This window comes from Melozone crissalis, unplaced genomic scaffold (assembly GCF_028551555.1).
Source record: "Melozone crissalis strain CALT ecotype California unplaced genomic scaffold, PUWL_Pcris_2 ptg000023l_1, whole genome shotgun sequence".
NCBI classification, from domain to species: domain Eukaryota; kingdom Metazoa; phylum Chordata; class Aves; order Passeriformes; family Passerellidae; genus Melozone; species Melozone crissalis.
This window is the reverse complement of record NW_026535801.1, coordinates 18,851,548-18,879,067: the sequence shown is the minus strand read 5'-3', so window position 1 is coordinate 18,879,067 and position 27,520 is coordinate 18,851,548. Positions and strand designations below refer to the sequence as shown.

The 27,520-nt window shown below is 40.7% G+C and overlaps 1 protein-coding gene across 1 annotated transcript in view; it reads right to left on the bottom strand.

Annotated features, from left to right (window-relative positions):
* The window catches only part of TTN (titin), a 234,902-nt gene continuing 207,382 nt past the window's right edge, over positions 1-27,520 (bottom strand). The window contains 35 exon segments of the mRNA XM_054277824.1: positions 1-299; positions 424-717; positions 1,669-1,822; positions 1,911-7,855; positions 7,973-8,566; positions 9,229-9,534; positions 9,627-10,202; positions 10,450-10,749; positions 10,841-11,146; positions 11,284-11,868; positions 11,987-12,289; positions 12,569-12,871; positions 13,319-13,618; positions 13,744-14,031; positions 14,133-14,726; positions 14,945-15,226; positions 15,325-15,630; positions 15,885-16,190; positions 16,296-16,595; positions 16,712-17,002; positions 17,091-17,396; positions 17,479-17,781; positions 17,872-19,938; positions 20,019-20,318; positions 20,412-20,699; positions 21,273-21,569; positions 21,665-23,431; positions 23,544-23,849; positions 24,029-24,331; positions 24,430-24,729; positions 24,815-25,102; positions 25,558-25,854; positions 25,981-26,283; positions 26,379-26,966; positions 27,066-27,362. Coding sequence (XP_054133799.1) covers positions 1-299; positions 424-717; positions 1,669-1,822; positions 1,911-7,855; positions 7,973-8,566; positions 9,229-9,534; positions 9,627-10,202; positions 10,450-10,749; positions 10,841-11,146; positions 11,284-11,868; positions 11,987-12,289; positions 12,569-12,871; positions 13,319-13,618; positions 13,744-14,031; positions 14,133-14,726; positions 14,945-15,226; positions 15,325-15,630; positions 15,885-16,190; positions 16,296-16,595; positions 16,712-17,002; positions 17,091-17,396; positions 17,479-17,781; positions 17,872-19,938; positions 20,019-20,318; positions 20,412-20,699; positions 21,273-21,569; positions 21,665-23,431; positions 23,544-23,849; positions 24,029-24,331; positions 24,430-24,729; positions 24,815-25,102; positions 25,558-25,854; positions 25,981-26,283; positions 26,379-26,966; positions 27,066-27,362 — 20,642 coding nt within the window.

Sequence of the window (27,520 nt, the reverse complement as noted above, 5' to 3'; positions counted from 1 at the left end):
CTAAGGTGATCGGATATTTATATTCACAGTGGCAGAATCGGTACCGAATTCATTCCCTAAATTCAGAGTATAAAGTCCACCGTCGTTCTTCTGGACATCCATGATGATCAGGGTGGTTAGATCTTCACTGGTTTCGATGTGGAATCTGCCTTGCTGGTCCTGACTGGTAATTTTTCTCCCTCTGCAGTACCATGTTATTTCAGGAGCAGGTTCACCCGAAAAGGCACAGGATAGTGTGAGAACTTTTCCTTCCTCAATGCTGATATCAGATGGGAGAGCTTCGATTTTGGGTGGTACTCCTTTATAAAATAGGGGAAGAAATACCCAGTTAGTCTGTTTTCACTAAGCCATGAAGCAGCTTTACTCTGAGGACTACTTCAGGACAGCTGAAGCACTAACTCTACCAATAATTGTAATGCTCACCTCTCAGACCTGATTTAAGCATTTTACTAGTTGAACTCTCCAGTTGAGCCATGCTAGATTTCCCCATAATACTGCTGGAGCTCATCTCTACAAAGGATTCTTTCATGGAGGACATGCTTTTGGCAGACATGCTTTCAAATTTCATTTCAGTCATGCTGCTACTGCTGAAACTGCTGAATGAAGCCTCTTGTTTAGAAGAAGCCATTTGAAAGGACTGAGAAGAAAAACTTTCGTGCATGCTTGCGTCGCCACTGGTCTTCAATACTACCTCTTTCGGAGGTTCTTCAACTAGAGCTGAGGAGCATTGCAAACATAGAAGGAAAAAGCAACAACATCACATTAACTAACAAAGTCATGCAGTTCTGTATGGTTAATTTTACAGAAATGAAGATGGCATACTTTGCTTTCAATGGAAAACTGCAGTGGAGTATACACTTGTTTACAATCATTTGAGTCAAGATATCCAAATCACAAGCAGTAATTTAGAAATTAAAAAATAGGCAATGAAACTTACAGTATGTATGAGCTTCAAGGAAAACCATACATACTTAAGAAAAAACAGGTCATCACACAGTGTTTCTTACTAGAACCATTACTAGAATTAGACACTGAGAAATTAATTGTATGTGCTCAGTTCATATTTGTAGAAGGTGTGAAACATTTTCAAGCTCTTAAAAACACAGAATAGTAAAATCTGTATTTCACTGCATTGTTTTGTAGTTGTAAAGGGCAACAGGAAAGCTCAGTCACTGCAGCTTTGTTTTAAACCCACACACAGTCATGCAAGCAAATCACAACCACACCTTGATGCTAGGAACTGGGATATGGTATAGCTAATAAAATAGTAAACCCAGTTCTATTAAATTGCCATAAAAATCTTTAACTGTGGAATGACTTCATTTTGTTGTAACAGATTTTTTTAGCAAACGGATTTTTTTCCTTTTAGAGGAAAGAATAATTACCAGCACCAAGGTCTTAACACACTCATCCTAGAACAAATGCTCGTAGCTTTCTCTTACCATGCACCTGTTGATGTATTAGAGCACCTCTGTGATACTCTGGGTGTTAAAAAGATTTCTAATGCTGTTTTAGGGCTGTATATGCAATATTTAAAAGAAAGATGAACATCTTAAAATACTGAAGTCATCACTGCCATCACTTACTTTATTGTAAGTCATTTTAGTAGACACACCACAGCAAAAATTTGTGACTATTCTGAACACAAGATCTGAAGAACAAACTTACGGAGTACAGTCAAAGATGCTGTAGCAGAACACTGCCCATGGTAATTTTTTGCCTTGACTGTGTATTTTCCAGTGTCACTCACTGTGGCATTTCGAATCTCAAGAGAATATGTATTTTTAGAGCGAGATACTCTGAGATGCGATGAAACTGCAATCTAAGGAGGGGAACAAAAATGGTTTCATTAAGATAAATTTTATGAATAATTCCATTTTTTCAAGTAAACATATTAAATGATTACTTACAGGTTGATTATTCTTTAACCACTCAACTTCAGGAGAAGGCTCCCCAGAGACTTCACAGGTGAACAACACGTCTTGTCCTTCATTGACATTTTGAGACTTTGGCTGCATGATGAATGCTGGTTCACTGGAGCGCTCTTTAGAAAGGGTCACAACATACTGGCATTTAACAATGCCTTCATCAGTTTTACCCTCACAGGTGAGTATACCTTCATCCTTATTACTGGCCTTTTTGATAGTTAGCGTGTGATCACTTCCAGAAACGCCGTATCTGTAATCATCTGAATTTCTCAGCTCCATTCCATTCAGCACCCATTTTACTTCAGAGGCACCAGGAATGTTGGCCTTCACTGTCACTTTTTGCCCTTCAGACATTGTCATTTTAGTTGAAGAAGCTGTAATTTCTGCTTTCATTTGTCTGACATCTTCTGTAACAACTGACTTTTTAATGACTTCTTGAACTGCAGATTTCTCTTCAGTTGCCACTACTGATTTCTTCTGGCTAGAAACCATAAGTAACTCATCTTCTTTCTGAACTGTTTTATGAGATTCAGTTGCACCTCTTACCTGGGAATAGATATTTTTAAATACTTGGCCAGTAAACTGGAAGTTAGTTTTTGAAACACCTCCTTCCCCAATAATTTCACAGGTATATTCTCCTTTATCAGATTCCATGAGCTCTTGGATTTTGAGCTCATAAGTGCCATCTGCTGCATAATGAAACTTGAAATGATGGTCTTCTTTCAGTTTTTTACCATCCTTATACCAAGCCACTTCTCTGACACTTAAAACATTGCTTTCAACTGCACAGGATAACTTTACTTTGTCTCCAAGAGTTTCTGCTTTCAGATGTTGTTTAATCTTTGGTGGAGAAGCAGTTGGTAACTGTACTTTCTCTGTTACCATTTTGTCTGCAGGTGGTGACTTAGCTTTTGGGGGACTGCTGATGGGTTCAGGAGATTTCACTCGTTTAGGAGACTTAACTGGCTCTGGTGACTTTACACGAGGCTCAGGAGATTTGATCCTTGGAGGTGATGTAATTGTTTTTTCAGGAATTCTTGTTCTTTGAATGGTCAAAGTAAAGTGGGCTTCCTGTCTTCCTTCAGAGTTTTCCACCACAACAGTGTAACTTCCTTCATCTGATATCTGGACGGAAGAAATTTCAAAGGTAGACTTGTACTGTGTTCGTGTTACCTGGAAGCGCCTTGAAGAAACAATAGGCTGACCTGCATGGAGCCATGTTATTGTTGGTGCTGGTTCACCATCAACATCACAGGAAAATCTTGCAGTCTCCCCTTCAGAAACTGTGATTGACCGTGGCTTTGTGAGGATTGTTGCTGGCAGAGTGCTTTTAAATGCTTTGTGTGAAGTCCTCTCTTCCAGTGATTTTCTTTCAGCTGCAGTGACTTTTTCTTCAGAAGCAGCATAGTGTTCATAAGATAAAAGTGATTCTCTTGTTGATGACACTTCTGATTTGACCTCTCTTACTGAGGAACTTGCTTCTGTTTCAGATGCTTTCTTAAACGAGGAGATTGCATATGCTTCTGTTTTTGTCAAGTCAGGCAAAATTGACCTTGGTACTTCTTCATCTCTCCTCTGGGAAGAGTATGTAGTGTAATCTCCTCCAGTAACATCTAGTGTTGCATAATCAGAGCATTCCCCTTTGTAGTTTGTGCATACAGCTCGGTATGTTCCACTGTCATCAATGTGGCAGTCGAGAATCTCCAGAGTTAATACACCACTGGTATTGGTGAAGTGTATCTTACTGCTCTCTTGGAGCTCAATACCATTGTGGTACCACTTCACTTCGGCGGTTGGTTTTGACTGGACATTGAGAATGAACCTGGTATTATGGCCACACGGTACCCGGTGTGAGCGCATCCTCAGCGTAATGCGAGGAGCGTGGTCAAGGGTGAAAGGCTGCTGAGTCAGAACTTCATATTTCCTTTCCATCGTTTTTTGAGTTTTCAGAGCAGATTTCATGGACTCGTATCTAGAAAATATATCAAATCTTGCCATCCTCTCAAACCGGGAGAGAGATCTTTCACTACCAACTGGGCTAGGTGAGCGTGGTCGAGTTCTCTCTGGTGTTGGGGATCTTCTCTCACTTTCTTCAGGAGGCCGCGAGCGAGGTCGAATTAATTCAGATACAGGACGCATCAACTCAATGTAAGTTGGAGACAGGGATCTTCTTCTCCTTAGTAATTTAGAGGAGGGTGAAAATTCCCTGCGAGCATATTGCACCATTTCTATTTCTTCTTCTTCTTCTGATGTGATCTCCATTATTTCTCTTTCCCTCCTTCTCCTGAGTCTACTCTTTTCTTCCTCTGCCATATATTTAAGCTCACTCCTGTACCCAGAGAGTCGCTGATCAGTGCCAACAGGCCGGAGCAATTCTTCATCCTCCCGCTCATCCATTATTCTTTGCTTTTGTTTAGGTGGTCTGTAGGCAGCCCTGTCGTGACGTTGACGAAGCTCCGCATAGCTTGCACTTGTCTCAGCTTTAGTTGGAATGTGATAGCTTGAATACCTCAGCTCTCTTTTTCTTTCTTCCTCTGAGCTGACCTGTGCTCCTGCAGTAGAATATCGAAGGGCAGACAGTTCAAAGCGTGGGGGGCTTCTACTTGGTGGGGAAGCAGAAAAGCCCAACTCCAGCTCCTCTTCAAGGCGCAGTCTTTCCTCTTCAGTTCTCTTCATGGCTAAGTAGTCATCTATCGGCATGAGCAATTCCTCATCAGACAAGTCACCAAGCGAGCGCCTTCTTGGTCTATAGTGATATTCATACTCTGGAGATGGGGTACGCCGACGTGCTGGTCTCACAATTTCAAGATCATCTTGTGTCAGCTTTGGTATGCGCCATTTAGGCTTGTACTGATCAGAAATGCGAGGCAGCGGCATCACATAGAATTGCTCCCACCTGGAAAGACGTATGCGTTTCTGGCGTTTCTGAACAGTCCTCTCAAGTTTTCCTGGCATTTCATACTGGTCTCGCAGCCTCTTGTACCACTTCATGTCTGACAGAGGCACAAAGTGTTTAATTTGCTGATCTTCCTCAAGAGCAGCATGTTTGCGAGGCTCTGGGATCTCATATGGCATACGAAGTCTCCTTTCCTCCTTCTCCTTCTTTTCTTCTTTCTGAACTTCATATTCACCTTTAACAGTCTTTGTGCTAACAGCTGGTTTATATAAGATAGCAGCTTCTCTGAGAGCCTCTTGTGCAGTTTGTGTCAATGGAACAGCTTCAACCCCAGAAAGGATTTCTGCCATTCGTAAGGTCTTGTCAATTTGCCTCTGTACATGTTTCTCCCGCTCTTCTTTTGTCTTGTACTCACGCTTGACATATTTCAAGCGTTCAACTTTTAGATAAGCCTGACAGCTTGTAGATCCAGCACTGTTTGTAGCAGTAACTCTGTAGTAGCCACTGTCTTCTGGTAAAGTATCTCTGATGTGCAAAGCATAGTAATCTAAACCTTCATGAATTATATCAAAGTTGGGACCAAAGGATAGAGGTTGACCATCTTTCTCCCATGTCAACGTTGGTTTTGGCACACCAGATACCCTGATCTCAAAACTGACATTTTGGCCTTCTTGACATTCAGCATTTGCCAGCAGTCTTTTAAACATTGGCCTGAGTGTGGCATCTGCTGGAGGGGGATGCGGAATCACAGTCAGCTTAGCTTTGCAGCTGTCTTCGCCATATTTATTGCGTGCCACAATACTGTATTCAGCATCATCCTCTTCAGTGACATTATTGATGACAAGCTGATAAAGACCCTTATCTGATTCGAAAGTATACTTCCTATCATCATCCCCAGGTTTGATTTTCTGGCCTGATTTATACCATGTTACGCGAGGTTCTGGGTGAACTGTTATAGTTACTCCAAACCTGACATTTTCTCCAACATAGGCAGTGCGGTTATACAAAGGCAGAGTAAATTCTGGGGGATGCTCTAATAGTCTCATAGTATCAACCCGTCGTTTCACTTTTCTAACAGTTCTACATCTGTAGTGCTCAGAAATTTCTCTCACACCTTTAACAAAAAGTTCTGCATAAGAGCTATCCTCACCATAATCATTCACCACCTTGCATCTGTAGGTACCATCATCTGTTTTAGAAACATCTTTGACATACATGGTTGCCACACCATCTTCATATTTGATTTCATATTTCTCATTGCTTTCTAATTGCCTCATACCGAAGTACCATGTGACTTGTGTGGACTCATCATAGTTTTCAATCGTACATACATATTTGGCATGGCCTCCTTCTTCTGTGACATTATGCTTTATCTGCCCAGCAATAGGCCCAATGTCTATTGGGGCAACTTTAACTTTAGCCACTGTTATGCCTTTCTGGGATCTAATTGCGCCTCCACAGGAAATGCGGGCTACTGACACAACTGTGTTCCACTCCTTCTTTACTAGAGTTTGATAGTAACGCCTGTGCCTTAAGGTCTTAATAGTTTTGGTGCTGGTCTTTTCCGTCTGCTGTTTTAGCCACACGTGATTAAGCGCTTCAGCAGCTGTCATCCGAGATTTTCTTTCCTTTACTAGGAGGCGATCAATGAAGTCCATGGCTTCGATGCTTATGTCTTTGAATGCTTCATCCTCAAAGCTGTATTCAGCATTTAGAATATTTTCAATAACTTGTTGGTTTGTTTCAGCAATGAAAGGGTTAAGGCCACTGAGAAGTATGTATGTTAGAGCACCAACTGACCACATGTCCGTAGCTGTGCTGACCAAGTCATGGTGATGTACTTCAGGTGCATAATATTCAGGAGAAGTGAACTGGAGTCTAAAGCTGTCTCCAGGTCTCAACTGTCTGGCCTGACCAAATTCAACAATTTTAATTACAGAGCTTCTTCTCGTGAAGTAAATAATATTGTCTGGTTTAATATCAAAATGTCCAATGCTATGACGATGTAAAAATTCTAGTGCGTCACAGACCTGGCGTACGTAATTTACTATTTCTCTTTCATTAAGTTCGAATGAAGCTGTGCTAATTCTTTCAAAGATGTCAACCCCAGAAATGAATTCAAAGATCATGACCAACTCTTCTAGGCTCTCAAATGACTCATGAAGATACAGGATATTTCGGTGCCTAGCAATGTTTAGGATGGAAATTTCTTTCTTTACCAAAACTTGGTCTGCACCCTTTACTTTGACAAATTTGGCTAGGTAAGTCTTTTTTGAAGCTGCCTCAACACAGCGGTGCGCAATGCCAAACTGCCCGCGTCCAAGCTCTTCTGCAATCATGTATTTGTCATAGAGCTCCTTTGTAGAATAGTGACCTGCTTTAGCTGCCGTAATTTCTCTGGTTTCATCAACTTCTTCATCATAGTTCAATACTCTGGTCTTATCTTCCTTTGTTACAATTGGATCAGTAGGTTCAGAAGGCTGACTTTGGCCAAACTTGTTCTCTGCAATTACACGGAACTGGTAGGTGGTCTTGCCAAATAGGTTCACCACTGTGTATCGTGTATCACGAGCTTGTGCAACACGAATCCATCGCTCTGCTGTTGTAGCACGTTTCTCAACAATGTAGTTTATGATCCTGCTTCCACCATCAGTAGCTGGTTCATTCCAGGTTAAGTTGACTGAATCCCTTGAAACGTCAGTTACCTTCAAACCTCTTGGTGGATCAGGCACATCAGCCACATCTAATTCAACTGTTTTTTGATCAATTCCAAATCTGTTTTTAGCACAAACAATGTAAAACCCTGCATCTTTTCTATCAACACCATTTGGGAAAACAAGAGATGTGAATGACCGTGTAACAATGACTTGGTAGTGTCCATTAGTATCGATGAGATCTTGTCCCTTCTGCCATGTGATCACAGGGGGTGGCTTGCCACTGAATGGAATCTTGATGCTCACCACTTCCCCTCGGAGAGCGTGAACAGCTCCCATGCCTTCCAGGTTCTTGGGCAAATGAATCTTTGCAGGAACTGGAATAGAAAGAGGAAGAAAAAACATGAAACCAAAAGCACATAAGAAGAGCATCAACAGTCTAAATATTCAAAATGAAAATGAATTTGTCTTGATTATCAAGACCCTTAATTCACCTTCAACATCCAGAGAGGCAGTGCCAGACACAGATCCTCCTTGGTTGGTAGCTCTAACTTGATATACCGTGGCATCATCATCTGTTACATTCGTGATGACCAGCTGGTAATATCCTCCCTTGAATTCCTGTATCTTGATCTTTTCCCCATCTGGCATGATTTCTTTGCCCTGTCTGTACCACTTGACAATTGGCTTAGGATGGCCAGTGACTTTGCAGACAAATGTGGCATTAGCTTGAAATTTCACATTCAGATTCCTTAGTTCTTCCTTGAAATGTGGAGCTTTAATTGGTACATCAGATTTTGGAATGACTGGTTCGGATACTTCACTCCACTCACTTTCACCACCAAGATTTTCACATTTTACACGGAACTCGTATTCAAGACCTTCAATAAGATCTTTCACAGAGTAGACTGTTTCACGAATTTCATCTGTTGTTACAGAAATCCACTTGTTTTGTTTTTTCTCACGCTTCTCAAGATAGTAAGTTCTAATCTTTGCACCACCATCACTTGCAGGTGGTTTCCATGAGACAACGCAAGAATCCTTTGTGACAGCACTTGCTACTGGCTGGCCAGGTTGTCCTGGTTTATCTGTAAAGAATAACAAAGTTCAAAAACTGAAGTGAGCTTGCCTTACTAATTAATTACAGGGTATGCTGGTTTTGGCTGGGGTAGAGTTAACTTTCTTCCCAGTGGCTACTATGGGGCTGTGTTTTGGATTTGTGCTGAACACAAGGTCGATAATACAGAGATGTTTTTGTTATTGCTGAGCAGAGCTTACACAGAGACAAGGCCATTTCTTCTTTTTCTCACTGCCATACTGGTGAGGAAGGTGGGGGTGCCTGGGAAGGTGAGAGGAGACACAGCCAGGAGAGGTGAGCCCAGCTGACCAAAGGGGTATTCCAGACATATGACACCATGCTCAGTAAGAAAAGGGGGGAAGGGTGGGACATTTGAAGTGATGGCATTTGTCTTCCCAAGCCACTCTTACGTGTGATGGGGGCCCCGCTGTCCTGGAGATGGCTGAACGCATGGGAAGCAGGGAATGAATTCCTTGTTTTGCATTGCTGGTGTAAGCAGCTTTCCCTTTTCCTATTAAATTGTCTTTATCTCAACTCAAGAGTTTTTCAGCTTTTACCCTTCTAATTCTCCCCTGATCCAAGAGGTGGGGCAGTGATCAAACAGCTGTGTGGGGCTGGGCATAAATGAAAACACAGGAGCATACAGGCATTCATATTTTAGGCTCTACTTACCAAATGGAGGCTTTATAAAAACTATTGATGAGACCTCCAGTGCTTCACTAATGCCGTACATATTCTGAGCAGAAACACGGAAATAATAGCCTGCATTTTCAGTTAGGTTAACAATTCTACAGGTTGTGCCTGAAATACTTGAAGACACAAGTTGCCATTCTGCTCCTTCCTTGGCTTCACGTTTCTCTATGATGTAATTGGTTATCATAACACCTCCATCATCCTCTGGTGGTTTCCAGCTTATCACCACAGAATTCTTCAGTATAGACTCTATAACAATTGGTCCTACTGGTTTATCTGGTTTATCTGTACAAGAAAAGGCACAAAATTTTTATTTGTATTTCCAGTCAATATTTGAAAAAAATATTCCACAAAACACTGAAAAGAAAATTAATTACCTTGTATTTCCACATTAAGTACAGTGTCAACCGTTCCAAATGTGTTACTGAGTTGTACTTTGTACTTCCCAGCGTGAGTCTTGTGCTGGACATTCTTAATAGCAAGATGAGTATACTGTTCTGTGTTCTCAATAGTAATTGTTTCTGATCCTCTCAAAGGCTTGTTGCCATGGAACCAAGTTATTGCTGGTACTGGCCGGCCAATATACACAACATGAAGGCGGAGGGTGCCACCTGCACCTGCATAGTATTTCTCTTTCAATGGGAAGCCAGGGTGGAACTGAGGAGGAGCCTGCAATAATAGCTTGCCACTAGTTTCAATTTCTCCAACATCATTGGTAGCCATACAAGTGTAGAGACCTTCATCCTCCTGTTCATCTGTCATTACTGTCAGCGTATGATTGCGTCCATCAGACGACATTTTGTATTTTCTGCTTTGTACCAGCTCTTTGCCAAAGCGGTACCATTTAATATCAGGCAAAGGTCTCCCAACAATCTGGCATGTCAGCTGAGCTGCCTCACCCAGTTTAGTTGTAACATCCTGCATTTCTTTTTTGATGGCAGGTGCTTCTCCAGCTGTGATAAAGAAAATAAGAAGAAAATAATGATGATTACTATGACGTTTGCCTCTATTACTGTATTACTATAAATTAGTTTTCATTTATACTTGATCCTCTTGAGAGACTGTCCTTTGGGATAGTCATGTTAGCAAATATCACATAAAACAAAATAGGAAGCATCTTAAATGCAGCATCATGGTTTATGACATACCAATATTACAACAATATTACAACAGTAAATGTGACAGTGTATTTTTGCTTACATGTTAATTTAGTTTTCACTGCCATAGCAGTCCTTCGAGGTCTGCTGAGGCCAGTCTGATTTTCTGCAAAAACACGGAACTCATATTCTGTGGCCTCTAGTAAACCTCCTACTGTAAACTGCCTGTCCTTGATCCGTTCCTTATTGCATTTTTTCCAGGTGCTTTCTCCAGACTGGCGATATTCGACCCAATAGCCAAGGATCTCTTTGCCACCATCACTTTCAGGTCGTTCCCATTCTAATGTAATGCTGTCCTTGAAGATAGAAGTGATCTCAATTTCTCCAGGTTGGCTTGGTTTGTCTGAAAATTAAAATAAAACAGAAAATCAGTTTTTCTCAAAATGTCATTAAGCTGCTCTTCAAAAGATCTGTTAATGCGAACATTATCTTACCGAATGGGTCCTTGCATACAACTGGTTCAGAAGCAGGACTTGCTTCACTTTCACCAATGTCATTTTGAGCAATTACACGGAATTGATATTCAGCATCTGGAACAAGTCCTGTGACTGTGTACATTGTAGTGGTAATCTGTGTCTTATTATGCCGGACCCATTTTTCTGTAGATGTCTCTTTCCGTTCAATATAGTAGCCAGTTACACGAGAGCCACCATCATCTTTAGGTCTGGACCAGGACAAGTTGACAGAACTCTTTGTAACATCAAGGACTTCAGGTGGGTTGTTTGGAGGCTCTGGTGGATCTGTTAATAATGGTAATAATAATAATAATAAAATAACAGTGACACAGCATTAATATTTCTGCATATATTGTCGCACTTTTAGATCATAATGTAGTAAATAATTTCTCTCTTTTTTTTGAGTTGAAAAAAAAACTTACTTAGAGGTGTCTTTGGTACTGCTGGTTCTTCAGATTTGAGAGATTTGCTAATACCAAAATGGTTTTCAGCAGAAACACGGAAGTGGTATTCCACATTTTCTTTGAGTCCTTTCACCACTAGTGATGTCCCTTTCACTCTAGAGTCAACAGTGTACCAGGCAGTCTTCGGTACTTCTCTTCTCTCAACAATATAACCCAGGATATCTGCACCACCATCATCTGTAGGAGATCTCCAGCTCACTCTGACAGAACGAGCTTGTATATCATCATACTCAAGTGGTCCTTCTGGTGGATTTGGAATGCCAATCACTCTGACTTTAATGTACACGGCTTTCTTGCCGCACTTGTTTTCCAGTACCAAATCATAGGTGCCCGAATCTTCCCTTTCTGCATCTTTGATCACAAGTTCTGTGTGAGTCTCAGAAGTCGCAATCATGGCCCTCTTGCTGATGTCCTGTCCTTCTTTTGTCCATTTGCATACTGGGATGGGCTTACCCTTAATGGGTATTGTAAGCCTGATTACTCCTCCTTGTCTCACCATGAGACCTTCTTGGTATTTTTCATCAAGTTCATAGTCAGGATATTCTGCAAACAAAAATAACATGTCATGCTATGTCCTTCTACAGATGATATCATACCTGCTTTAGGCAAAAAAAAATTTTAGGACAGCTTTCAACAAGAGCTAAGGCTTGAAACGTCTTACCAAGCATCTCTGTAATTTTGACTGTTCCTGGCACTTCAGCAGGTTCTCCTGGCCCGCCAGCATTACAGGCTAGCACTCGGAATCTGTACTCTGCACCTTGAGGAAGATGTGTCAAGGTGTATTCCCGAATCTTGGTTGGTGTAGTATTGCATTTGGTCCATTCAAATTGATCAACCTTCTGCATCTCAATTAAGTAGCCAGTAACTTTAGAACCACCTTCATCTTCTGGTGGACTCCAAGCCAGGGAGACAGATGTTCTTGTAGTATCAGTGACTCTTGGATTCTGAGGTTTACCTGGAGGAGCTGGAAGAGAAGGTCAGATAGGCATGTGGGATTTGTTTCTATGAATATTCAAAAAATGAAATAAATGCTTACTTTCAACTTAAAACCTGTAATAAGTCTATAGTGAATTTAAAAAGGAAAACTTTGAATGAAAGATTTTCACTAATATTTTCTTTGTTTTCTCCAGTCAGAATCTCATTTGTTAGTACACCCAGAAAATTCTCCAAATTAGAATTGATTCTACCATAATGCCATTCCCTTCTACTGTCATGTGTTTAATATTTGTAGGAAATTACTTACCAATTGGATCTCTGGCAACAGCAGACTTAGAAGGACGGCTGGGTTTCCCAGTGCCTCTGGCATTGATTGCTGTGACCCGGTGTTCATATTCCAATCCTTCAACCAACCCAGTGGAACGGTAACGAGTCATGGTGACTGGAACTTTATTTGCACGGATCCATCTATCTGCTCTAACTTCTTTGCGTTCCACAATATAACCAGTAATCTGTGAGTCACCGTCATCTTCTGGAGGATACCAAGTCAATGTCATGCCATCTCGAGAGATATCAAACACTTCTGGAGTGCCAGGAGGACCAGGAATACCTGCAAAAACATCACATGGAATTAGTGAAGGAAGTGTCGACGACTTTATATACCAGTATGATGTGGCATATTGTGAATAACAATGTAATATCAATGTCTTATCAAACTCTTATTAGTAGGTACCGAAGTAATTTACAAACTAGGTAAAACTTCTTGTTTTGTAATGGGGTAGAGAACTTTTTCAAGACTGATGGTAGACCTGAGCAGAAAATCCAAGTTTACCATCCACATTCTGTGCAGCACATCTATAATACCTATATAGATTTATGGATGGAATATTTTCCTCTGGAAAATAACACGATTACTGTGCATTATAATGTACAATTTTATCTGGCAAAAGGAAGTAGCAACATCTAGAAAATTCTATTATATCTGTGGATATATAAGCCAATTTAAATATATATTTTTAATTTTAAAGATAGACATTGAACAAAAATTAAGACTTACGGATTCTGCTCTTGCATTCTATAATTTCAGACTGCAGGTAAGATCCAATTCCAAAGCGGTTTGTAGCAGCTACACGGAACACATATTCTGCACCTTCAACAAGTCTGGTGAACTTAAATGTTGTCCTGGTTACTGATTCTGAAACTGGCAGCCATCCAGGACGGTGAGCATCACGCTGTTCTACCACATAACCACTAAGGGCAGCTCCACCATCCAGCTCAGGAGGCTCCCATGAGATGGTCACATAATTTGCATCAATTTCATCAATTCTGATAGGTCCAATAGGAGGTCCAGGCTTGTCTAGGGAAAAAAATGAAAAAAAGAAAAGAGAAGCTTACAAAACAGGTGCAAAAAACCAATCATATTTCTCATGTAAAAGTTTGAATGGAGGAAGGTTATGGACAATTATTTTGATGAACTCTTACCAAGTATTATAACCTTTACTGCATCAGTAACTGTTCCAGTTGTGTTCTTCAGTTCAAGTGTATACTCCCCTGTGTCATGTATGGTGGTCTCACGCACAGTTAGTTTGGCCATTTTGGCAGAAGTCTCCATTTTGATGCGTTCTGATTCTTTTAGTTTAGAACCAGCAAAGAACCAAGATGCAGTTGGAGGTGGTCGTCCTTCAATTGGAATGGCTAATTCAATGGGCTTGCCAGCAGGTACATGGATTGTCTTCTGAGGTATTCCACTGAAGTCAATTGTTGGTAGAACTAAGGAAACCAAATAATTGATATTTTAAATACCTGTTTTGTACCTATCACATTCTTTTGGTGTAAGCTTGACCCTATTGTTTTCAACAGTAGATACCTACCTTTTCGGTCTTGAACTGTCACTGCTGTGACAATCTCACGTGGTTCTGACACGCCCTTCTGATTCTGTGCTCTGACCCTGAACAAGTACTGTTCACCTTCATTGAGAGAGATAATGGTATGCTCGAAGACAGTAGGCTTCAATGTCACTACCTTCAACCATCTTTCCGTTCCAGCTTTGCTGGCCTCGATGACATAGCCAGTCAATCTGCTGCCACCATCATGCAGTGGCTTCTCCCAGGCAAGTGTAACACTTGATTTAGTGGTGTCAATCACTTCAAGTTTTTGTGGTACCATGGGGACATCAGATACCAGTACTGCATCAGATGTTTCACAGCCTTCACCAATGCCATAAATATTTTCTGGTAGTACTCTGAAATAATACAAAGCTCCTTCCAGAAGTCCAGTAACTCTGTAAAATGTCTTGCTGCATTTGGTAGTGACTGTCTTGTAAGCTCTCATGGAAGCTTCACGTTTCTCAATTATGTAATTGTTGACTGGGGCTCCACCATCAATGACTGGAATGTCCCAAGTAAGTGTCACAGAATCTTTTGATACTTCCTTAACTCTCACTGCAGGTGGTGGACCAGGTGTGTCTAAAACAAACAAACAAACAAGATTTTTTTCCCTCCCTTTTTGGATCCTTTCATTTTACAGTCAATGATTACTTCTGCATAAAACAAAAATGCTGGGATTTGATTTATAAACTACCACAGCTCCAGAAATTATGTATTTGGAAATGAATGACACTTATTTCTGAGCAATGAGCATGCAGAGTACTGTAATGCTCATATACAATTGTAGCAGTACTTACCATACACTTTCACAGAAATAGTTGCAGATTTTTTTCCTGATTGATTTTCAGCCTCAATGATGTATTTTCCAGCATCATACCGATTAACTTTATCCACAATAAGCAGAGTGTAGCTGTCTGTAGTATCAATAATGCCTCGACTCACAAGGTCAACACCCTGCTTGCTCCATGTGATTACAGGAGCAGGTCTGCCAGATACAGAGACCATTAGGCGCAGGGAACCACCAGCTCTGACTGTAACTGTCTTCTTCAGATCATCAGCAAGCTCAAGTTCAGGTGTTTCTGATGAAGGGTATAAGAAATATGGAATTAGTTAATCTTATAAAAGTCCTAAAGGAAAATATAGTTTCCTTAAAATATATATTAGGTTTTCAAATTACCTATTCTTTCCACAGGTTCTATTTCTGCTGATGATTCGCTAAATTCACTCATACCATTCACGTTTGTTGCAGCAACTCGGAATTGGTATTTCTGGTTTGTTTTAAGACCAGTCACGGTGAACTCAGCATTCCTCAGAGTGGCGGCTGTATGTGCTCGATACCACTGTTCACTACCTTCTTCTTTCATTTCAAGAACGTAGCCCAAGAGCTCAGCACCACCATCATATGTGGGCTTTGACCATGCTAAACTGATGCTGTGCATTGTAGTATCCACAACTCTTGGAACTGAAGGTGATGCAGGAGTGTCTTTGAAAAACAAGAAAATGCATTTTATATTGGTACAGAAAACATTTTACAGTCAAAACCAATTTCCAGACAGCTAATTCTAGGAAATGCATTTAATATGAACTATAACTGTTTTTAAGTTATTCAAATACTATTATCTAGTTCAGTGAGTTTATGTGTGGTTATGGGTTTCTTAGTTGTAAGTGTCAATGTGAGTTAATGCTCCATTATTAAAAAAATAAATATTAAAACATATTTTAAATATAGAAACTTACATGATGGTTCTTTACATAACATGTATTGTGAAGCTTCACTAGGTTCACTGTTTCCAGCAGCATTCACTGCAGTGACACGGAACTGGTACTGGCCCCCTTCCATGAGACCAGTGACTTTCAGTCTGGTGTCATAAATGGTATAATCTCTATTCACTCGTGTCCAGCGCAGACTCTTCCTTTCTCGTTTGTCCACAAGATAGTCCTTAATCTCACTGCCACCATCCGATTCCGGTTTCAACCACTGAATAATGATATGCTCCTTGCCAACGGCCACTTCTTCAGGAGCACCAGGCTGTGTTGGAATAGCTATTTTATAAAGGTGAGAAAAAAAAAAAGATTGTTCAACACATTGTTTATCCATGAGAATAATTCAACAAATTCTGATGCAGAATGGAAGGTAGTAACACTCACTGAAAGCATTCCTGGCAATCACAGTTTCTGATTCAAGTGGAACACCTGGTCCATATTTGTTGACAGCTCTCACACGGAAAATGTATTCATTATTTTTAATAAGTTTTGTTACCACAGTTGATAAAGTCTGGCATTCAGCCTCAACAATAACCCAGTGAAGTCTGCTGGTTTCACGCCTTTCTATGATGTAGTGAGTGATTTCTGCACCTCCATCTTCCTCAGGAATGTTCCATGCCAGAGTACATTTCTCTTCTGTTACTCTGCTAACTGTGATTTTGCCTGCGCATGGACCTGGTGAATCTGTGTAGGAATCAAAATAAATACTGTCATTAATGGCTAAGGAAAAGCTTCTCATTTAAAAGAATGCTGATTTTTTTCAGTATACTAAGTATTAATACTAATCACGGGATACATACCAAGCACTTTGACAACAACAGAAATTTGTTTCATCCCACTGGCATTTTTAACCGTCAGGGTATATTTTCCACTATCACTTCTGTCACAGAACTTGATAATTGCAATAGCTCGTTTGCTGGTATACTGCAAAGATATCTTTTCACATAGCTCCAGTTCCCTGTCACCTTTGGACCAGAAGACTTTTGGTTCTGGTTTTCCACCAACGGCTGCATCAAGAACAAGATCTGATCCAGCCCTAATGCTCAGAACTTCTCCCTGCAGTCTGGCATCAAGTTCAGCCTTTGGTGGTGCTGGAAAAAGAGATTTGGAAAAAAATTACATGACAGTACTAAAAATAGAACATCATGTTTCTAAATGTTCCAAGTAAATATTCCTTACTGTATTCATCTTTGCAAATGACAGCACCAGTTGATTCAGATCCTTTGCTAATCACACCAGCAGCATTCTTTGCTAGTACACGGAATTCATAGGCTTCATCTTCACTAAGAGCTGTCACGGTAAAAAAGTTTTCTGAGACAATGGTATAATTGCATTTCAGCCAACGTCCATCACCAGATTCGTTATATGGTTTGCGCTCAACAATATATCCGATTATTTTGCTTCCACCATCATAAAGGGGAGGTGACCAGCTCAGCGACACTGTAGATCTGGTGACATCTGTTACTTCTGGTCTTCCTGGTGGATCTGGAGGAATAAAGCAGAAAAAATGAGAAATGCAATCCTATTTTAGCTTAAGTAACAACATAACTCTAAAAGTAATACTTACCAACTGGATTTTGAGCCACTACAGGTCTGGAAGCTTCACTAGCTTTGCTAACACCTGCAGCATTTAGAGCATAGGTTCTGAATTGATATTCTAGGCCTTCCACCAACCCTGTGACTTTATAGTTGCAGTCACAGCATGGTACTTTGTTCTCCTTCACCCAAAGGATGGTGTTGCGCTCCTTCTTTTCCACCCAATATCCAATGACTTTGCTGCCACCATCATGATAGGGTTCCTCCCAGCGAATGGCCATGGCACTTGCAGACACAGAATAGACTTCTGGCCTTGAGGGTGGGCTTGGTGGGACTAGACATGAAAAAGGTGGGGAGGAAAATGTTAGTAACTATAAATACCTCAGTCAGAAGAAAAGAACGAATTCAGAAGTGTTTCACTTACCAAATGGATGCTCAGCAACTACTGTTTTTGATTCAACTGGCTTGCTGACACCAAATCTATTTTCTGAGCTCACTCGGAAACTGTACTCTTGATATTTTGTGAGATGACTGACTTTGATCTGTGTGCGTTTCACACTGGAATTCACCAGCTGCCATGCTGTTGTGCCAGATTCACGTTTCTCCACAATGTAGTTTGTAATGTCACTGCCACCATCGTCTTCAGGTTCTTTCCAGGTCAACACACAGGACTCAGCAGATACAGACGATATTTCAATTGGGCCAGTGACAGGACCTGGCCTTCCTATGACTACCACTGTGACAGTAAACGTTTTCACACCAGCAGTGTTCTCAAGTGTAAGGTAGTATTTACCAGAGTCACCTCTCATACTGTCTTTTACAGTCAGCGTGGTTCGGTCTTTTGTTGTCTTGATGGTCACTCTTTCAGTTTCCTTCAGCCTCATCTCCTCAAGTTTCCAAGTCACTTTCGGAGCTGGGCGCCCACTGATTGGTATATCAATAGTAAAGGTGCTTCCAGCCTTGCATGTTATAAGCTGTCTGCTTATGTCGCTGAGATCTGCTGTTGGTTCAATCTGTGGCTCCTTAACAATAACAGAAGAGAAAGCTTCTCTTGGCTGACTGTAGCCAGCATCATTCTTTGCCTTCACCCGGAATTCATACTCTGTGTTCTCCACAAGGCCTTCAACGGTGAAAGTAAGTTGCTTGGTTTGTCCAGCTCCAGTCCAGGAGTCGGATCCTTTTTGTCTCATTTCAAGAAGGTATCCAGTAATACGGCTACCACCATCATGATCAGGTTTAAGCCAAGCTAAAACTACAGAAGATTTGGTTGTATCAACAATATCTAGTCTCTTAGGTGGAGCAGGTTCTTCTGTGGCCACAACTGGTTCTGTTAATTCACAGGGTTCGCCTACACCATATTCATTTTCTGCTGATACTCGGTAGTAATATGGCATACCTTCTGCTAGATCTGTGACCTTAAAGATTTGTCGAGTGCATTTTGAACTCACTACTTGCCAGCTACGACGACTTGCTTCACGTTTTTCCACAACATAGTGGTGGATACGAGAACCTCCGTCCAGAACAGGAGCATCCCACATTAAAGTAATAGATGTTCGAGTCACATCTTTAAAGGTAATAGGACCTGGTGGACCAGGTGTGTCCAAAACCTTGACAGTAAATGTAATAGACTTGCTTCCACTGTTGTTTTCCACAGTAAAGACATACTTGCCAGCATCATTTCTATTGCATTCCTCTACAGTCAAAGTGCTGAATGAATCAGTTGTTTGAATGTCAGCACGCAAACTAAGATTAGCATCTGCTTTGGACCACACCGCAGTAGGAACTGGCCTTCCAGAGAAGGCAATAAACAGACGAATGCTTGCACCTGCTCTTACAATATGAGTCTGCTTGAAGTTTGCATCAATGTCAAGTTCAGGTGCAGAAAGCCTGTCCACAGTTTGGACTGAAGCAGGAACTTCGCAACTTTCTCCTCTGCCAGCACCATTGACAGCACTAACTCTGAATTTATAGTGCTCTCCTGCCTCCAAATCAACAACGGTATATTTAGTAGCAATAACAGTCTCTGCATTGACTTTCTGCCATGCTTCAAGATCAGCCTTGCACATCTCAATGATGTACCCAATTATTTCCATGCCTCCATCAAAAACTGGCTTTGTCCACTCTAAGCTTACACTAGTCTTTGATGTGTCTGTCACCTTGACAACATTAGGAGCACTTGGTGGGCTGACTGGTTCTCTGCATTTAATCAGCTTCGAAACGTCGCTTGGAGGTCCAACTCCTGCAGCATTTTCAGCCATGACATGGAACTCATACTCATTGCCTTCAATAAGGCCAGTTACTCTGTATCTGTTCTCAGTAATGGGCCTCTTGCTGGATACTTTAACCCAGCGCATGCTCTTCTTTTCTCTCCTTTCAAGAATGTACTCATTTATCTCGCTTCCACCATCTGACTCTGGTCTTGCCCATGTGAGTGTGATACTGTCTCCTGTTACATGGGTAGGCTCTGGAGTTCCTGGTGCATCAGGGAGAGCTAAAAACAAAGACAAATGTCATTAGAAGGACGAGATGGTAACTCCATGGGTATTTGTGCAGAAGGAGGTGGAAACTTACTGTAAGGTATTTGTGCGATAACTGGATCAGACTCCAATGGTCTGCCAACTCCAAATTTGTTCACTGCAGAGACACGGAACTGATACTCATTGCCCTTAATTAATTTAAGTGCTGTATAGCTGCAAGCTTCACATTTATCTTCAACTAATGCCCAAGCAATCCTGCTGGTTTCACGTTTTTCAATTATGTAGTGAGAAATAGAAGCACAGCCATCATTAGCTGGAGGCTCCCACCATAATGTGACTTTTTCTCCAGTGATGTTTGTGAATCGTATTGGTCCACCAACTTTTCCTGGTGTGTCTGCAATATCAAAGGTTCAGAGTTATAATTTGCTGACACTTAGAATAAAATACTATTTTTAAAAAAGCATGCTGAAAGTGCTTGGTGCAGTACCTTGTACTCTGATGGTAATATCTTCTCGTTTAGTGCCTGATGCATTTTTGGCTTCTACTGTGTACACTCCACGATGTTCCCGGACAGCATCTCTAATGAAGATTGTACTATGTCCAATAGCTGTAGTTATTTCTATACTCATCATTTTATCAATCTCTTTACCATCCTTAAACCATGTCACTTTAGGTACTGGACGTCCTCTGATTAGAGCTTTAAGTCTAATGCTCTCTCCAGCTTTAACAGTAAGGCCTTCGAAGTGTTCAGCACCAAATTCAATTGTTGGAGCAACTAAAAAAGGAAAATATCAATCAATTTCCATATAGCTAAATACTTTTCTGGTACTCTCCTAAATGTACTAATTATACAAGTCTGTGAAATATAAAATTATTTCCCTTACAGAATGTCATTCTCCACATAGTAGTTATTATATGAATGATAAATTTATTTTTCCTGTAACTATCCATAAGTGCATCATATATATATATTTGCACATATATGAAGGTGAAAGGTATGGTTAATATGTGATGTTAATAGTATGCCAAGTGACTCGAGGCACATTTTAATTTTGAAATTATTCTGTGCATCAGAATATTACAGTCCGTGCCTTCTTTCCAATTTTGCTGCTGCTGCTAATCCAAGAGCAATGTAGAGTGCTATGCTTTTCAGCAACTGATTATGTATGTCTGCCAGATTTGGATCTTTAATTTAGACCTTCCCACCTTGGAGTATGAACATAAATGTTCTGAATTGACTGTGAGGACCTCAGTCACAAGTTCTTTGCCCCTTGACTTCCCACTTCCCATCAGTACAGCCAGAAGCTATCTGGCTTCAATACCCAAGCATATTAAAAATAATTCTTACCATTTTCATCTCTGGTCATGATATAGCCTGAAGACTGTGAAGGTGGGCTGATGGTACCAACAGCATTTCTTGCGAGCACTCTGAATTCGTATCGGTCACCTGGACTGAGCCCCGTGACTGTGTACTGGCACTCACTGACATCAGTAAAGTTACACCTGAGCCAACGGTCTGCACTTCCTTGCCGCTTCTCAATGCTGTAAGCCACAATCTTACTGCCTCCGTCACGCAGAGGCGGGTTCCATTTCAGGGTGATGGTTTCCCTAGTGACATCAATGTAATCAGGAGTACCAGGTGGGTCTGAAAGGAAAATAATGAAGATTTATTTTTATTACTGCTCACAATAATCTACAAGAACAGAATTTTCTTGGATGAGGGATTAGTTATTCACTTACCCACTGGAGAGACTGCCAAGGTGTATTTGCTTGGCTCACTAGCTCGGCTTAGACCTGCAGCGTTTTCAGCATATACTTGGAACTGGTAATCCAGGCCCTCAAGCAGTCCAGTAATCCTGTATTCTCTGTTAGATATTAATGCAACATTAACCTTCTGCCACAAAATACTGTTTCTTTCCTTCTTTTCAACATGGTATCCCATAATCTCCGAACCGCCATCATAAACGGGAGCATCCCAAGAAATGCTCATTCCATCAGCAGTTACGTTGTATACAACAGGCTTGCCTGGGGCACCTGGTGGTTTAAACTGGTGCTTTGCCACAACATCCGCTGAGACAAGAGGTGGGCTCACTCCGTACCTGTTTTCTGCACGAACTCTAAACTGATATTCAGTATCTTTAACAAGGTTTGGTACTTTGAATGTTGTTCTTGCAGCACTTGAACACACCAGCTTCCAGTTCATTTGTGATGTTTCTCTCTTCTCAATACTGTAGCCAGTAATTTCTCCTCCCCCATCATCATCAGGAGCCTCCCATGACAAAACTACACTATCTGCTTTGATTTCATCTATTCTTAAAGGTGCTTTTGGCTTAGATGGAGGACCAAGAGTGATTACAGTGATTGTGAATGACTTTCTGCAGACTACATTATCAAGAATTAAAGTATATTTGCCACCATGCTCCTTTTTCACATTCTTGATACTTAAACTTATCTTGTTTTCAGTTTTCTTGAAACGAAGATGTTCTGTTTCTTTAAGAGGGAGGTTGTCCTTGAGCCAGCTCATTGATGGATTAGGTTTACCTTTATAGGGCAATTCAACGTGCAGATTATGTCCAATTCTTACTGCAATCTGACCTCCAGGAATATCAGAAAGGTCAGCCTCAGGTGTTATTATAAGTTCTTTCACAGTAATGGGTCCAACAGTAACAGAGTCACTCATGCCTTTTTCATTTTTAGCAAAGACTCTGAATTCCATGACAGAGAGCTCTTTAAGTTTGTCAGCTACAAATTCACAGCTCTTGCTTGTGCCTGCATATGTCCATTCTTTCTCTTCCTGAAGTTTCTTTTCAATAACATAGTCCGATATAATGCTACCACCATCGTAGTCAGGTTTGCTCCACTGCAATTTAACAGAATTCTTTGTAGAGTCTTTCATGGTTAGGTCTTTTACGGGTCCAGGTACGTCAGCAGCTTTCACTGGTTCAGTTGTCTCACAAGGTTCACCTAGTCCAATTTCATTTTCAGCAAGAACACGGAAAAAGAATGCAGTCTTTTCTGACAGGTTAGTCAGTTTAAAGGTGGTATGAGAACACTTTGTTGTAACAGTTGACCAGGCCCTCTTTGTAGCATCTCTTCTTTCAACAACATAATTTGTAATTTCAGAACCACCATTGATGAGCGGTGGCTCCCAGACCAGTGTAACTGTGCCACGAGAAACATGCTTGAGCTGCAGCTTCTGGCATGCAGAAGGTGTGTCAAGTACTTTTACATTCACAAATGATGATTTTGCTTCTCCAACTCCATTTTCAATTGTAAGAACATATTTTCCTGTATCATTTCGTGTAACTTGAGGAATAACAAGTAGTGTAGATGATTCTGTGTTTTGGATGATATATCTTTCATCAGTCCCAAGATTCTTGTCCCCCTTTCTCCATGTGACTGTTGGCGGAGGTCTTCCCTTGAATGGAATCGTTATTTCCACATCTTCACCTGCTTTAGCAACAATAGATGTCCGAAGAGCAACATCCAGATCAATCTCTGGTGCCACTGTGGAAATAAATAAAAAATAAATAATGTATACTTGGAATGTAAAATAAGAAATGGTTTTAAAAAAACCCAAACACACAGGAAAATGATAAATCACAAAGAAATACAGTACCAAGAATATCTTTAGCTTGAACAGGTTCCATCATTTCAATAGGCTCTCCTTGTCCAGCACAATTCATAGCAGATACACGGAAATAGTAATTAACACTTGGCTGAAGGTGGGATACAACATATTCAGTTGTTCTCACTTCTCCCTTGGTACTGACTACAGTCCATTCTTGCTCTTCACCTTCCCTCTTCTCCACCACATAGTGGGTAATTGGACTTCCTCCATCATAGGCAGGTTTAATCCAGCCAAGGGTAACAGATGTCTTGGTTGTGTCCACAACTTTCAGCTTTGTTGGTGTGCCTGGCTTATCTGTAAATGATAGTTTATGGGGGAAAAAAACACCAATCAGAATCCCATTAATTGTAAGAGGAAGAAAATCTGCCCTCAATTATGTTGCTATAATCCCAGCCTAACTACTAATTTTCTAACCTATTGGAAGAAATAGGTTGCTTTCTAACCTATTGGAAGAAATGCACATTGAATCTTACCAACAGGATCTGCAGCTTTGTAGAAGTCAGAAGCCTCAGAGAAGGGACCTGGTCCAGCTGCATTGACGGCACAAACTCGGAAATGATATTCACTGTTTTCAGTCAGACCTGTTACTTTCTGTCTGGTGTCCCGAATGGTTTCTTTAGAGACCTTGAACCAACTCAGACTCTTCTTGTCACGTTTCTCCAGAAAATATCCTGATATTTCACTGCCTCCATCAACAGTGGGCCTACTCCAGACAACAGTCATGGAATTCTTGGTTATCTTTGTGACTTCTGGTGTACTAGGTGGTCCAGGTGTAACTGAATAAAAAATCATATGTCAGTAAATCAGAGCTACCTACAAACAGTACACAAAACAATTCAGCTGCATAAGTTATTTTATAGAATTTATTTCTTACCAAATGAATTTTTGGCTATAACAGGCTCAGATTCCAGTGGATCACCAATTCCAAACTTGTTCACACCACGGACACGGAACACATACTCATTTCCTTTGATGAGTTTTGTTGTAGTTATGATGCATCCTTCCAGTTTTTCAGAAATTAAAGACCATACAACCCGACTTGTTTCCCGCTTTTCAACAACATAGTGTGTTATAGGTGCACCGCCATCATCTGCTGGTGGGTCCCACATTATTGTGATCTTTTCAGCAGTGACTGTCTTAAACTGTATAGGTCCACCTGGGGGTCCTGGCTTGTCTGTGAAGCAGAAGAAAGATGATGTTAAGTATTCACTGCTGAATTATTGTTCAATAGTAAAATGCTCGTGCATCTCAAGACTTACCAAGTATCTGTACTCTAATATGGGCTGATGCTGAACCCATGGCATTCTTCAATTTTAATTCATAGGTGCCACTGTCAAGTCGATTTGCATCCTTGATGAGTATAGAAGCAAATTCTGTTGTGCTTTCAAAAGACACTAGTGCGCTGGTTAGTACCTCATTGCCATTTTTGAACCATTCAATTGTGGGTATAGGCTTGCCTGAGATGCCTAGTTTTAGCTTAACTGAAGTTCCTGCTTTGTATTTCACCACTTCTGTATATTCTGGTGGCACATCGATTTCAGGTGCACCTTAAGAAAAAGTAAGAATAAGTTAAAAACATGTTTATTGTAGCCCTGTATTTAATAAATTCCCCAAATAATACTGCCTTATTTAATCTAATAGTTAAAGGTATTTGAAAAATACAGATCAAAGTAAGAGCGCATATATAACTTAAATCATAAACCTAGAATAAGTTAGAACTTATCCTATGAAGAAGAGACAACTACATGTATAAATATAACCACTTGAACCATGGGCAGACTCCTTTTGCTCAGAGAATAAAGATACCAGAAGACTTTAAAAATGGAGATATAGCCAAAGATGCTCCTTACTATCATGCCCAAATGCTCAGAGTCATGCTTCTTGAATCAATTACTCTAAACTAGCCTCCCATATATTTAAAAGACCATGATTCTACAAAACAGCACAGCCATTGTCCTAGTACAACCAAAGTTATATGATTATATCATTGCTAAACACTTACCATATGTATCAACACATGTGATAGGACCCACAACATCTGAGGGATTACTGATGGAACCAACAGCATTCTTTGCAAAGACCCGGAATTCATACTTGGAATTCTGTGTCAGGCCAGATACTGTGAACTGAGTCTCAATAACATTGGTGAAGCTAGCTTTTGTCCATCTGCCATCTGGAAGATCACGTTTTTCTACAATGTATCCAGTGATTTTGCTACCACCATCAAATGCTGGCTTCTGCCAGGCGAGAGTGATAGCGGTCTTGGAAATATCTGAGGCACGAACGTTTCTTGGTGGTTCTGCAGAAGGAAACAACAATATTGGCAATGATTAACAGCTATTTTGAATATTATCTTATTGTACAAAACAGATTATTACAGGGGAACAAAACTGCTGGGTTTCATTATTTCATAGAGAGTACATACCACAAGCATCAATTGCAAGGACTGGATCAGAAGGACGACTTGCTTTTCCAATGCCAGCTGCATTTTCTGCATAAACTCTAAATTCATAGATAAGGCCAGCGCTGATCGTGGTGACTTTGAAATGAGTGGTACGAATAAGGGTCTTGTTAGCCTTCTGCCATAAAATGCTATTTCTGTCTTTCATTTCCAGGTGATATCCAGTGATAGCACTGCCACCATTAGTGACTGGTTCATGCCATCCAACAGTAATACTCTCTCGGGTAACATTAGTGACCCATGGTGTAGAAGGAGGGCCCGGTGTAGCTGATGATAGCAAAAGAATGATTGTTAACAAAACTGTATTTTCAACATGAGAGCACTAAAACATCAATGTATACCATGAGAAGCATGTTACTCACTATAAGGAAGCTTGACAACCACACACTGGGAGTCTATGTGATCGCTGATGCCAAAGCGGTTCTCAGCTTTGATGCGGAATTGGTATTCTTCTCCTGTTGTGAGCCTCATAACTTTGATGACGGTTCTAGCAACAGTGGCAGACACTTCAGACCAAGCAGCGGTACTTGTTTCTCTTTTCAGTACGATATAGTTGGTAACCTGACTTCCACCATCATAAGCTGGTGGTTGCCATCTGAGTGTTACACTCTCTTCAGTGACATCGCTAAGGACAACAGGACCAACAGGAGGACCGGGTCTATCCAGCACAACAATATTAACAAATGATTTTGTGGTGCCACTTGAGTTTGCAGCAGTAATGTCATATCTGCCAGCATCAGCAGCCACGCTTTCTTTAAGGTTAATGATGAGACTTTCTGCAGTGGTTTCTGTGTGAAATCTCATGGTAGGTTTCAGTGCAACACCATCTCTAGACAGCGTCATCTTTGGCACTGGTTTTCCAGAAACTGGAATTTCAACTTTTAGATTTGATCCTGCTCGAACATATACAGTGTTATGAGGGAAGCCCTTCATGTCAATCTCAGGAGATTCTGAAAAAGAAAACATTTCCAAACCATTAAAAGGATGTTCCATCTTTTAAAATATGAATGCAATTGAATGTGACTTTTGTCTCATGTCAGAAAGCATACCTAATTGTTCTTTAACTGTAACAGGGAGCAGCAGTTCCTTAGGATCACTTAAACCAGCCTGGTTTTCTGCAGACACCCTGAAGAAATAGTCAACGTTTTCCTTAAGACCATGGACAACATGATGAGTTGTCTTTACAACTGCACACTTAACCCATTTTTGCTGTCCTTTCTCAAGAGCTTCAAGGAGGTAGCTAACAATTCTGCTTCCACCATCATGTTCTGGTTTTAGCCATGAAAGAGAAACACTGTCCTTTGTGACGTTTGTGACTCCTAGCTTTTCTGGTGGGCTGGGTTTTTCTGAGAAAAAAAGTGCAACAGGTTAAACAATATCGAAGATATTGACTTTTTATATTAGCAATTACAAAAGAACACAATTTCCATCAAGAAAATGTGGTTTTAAACCAATTTGTATATTAGAAATATTTTAAGTAAAATCCAAGCAAAATTTAAAATTC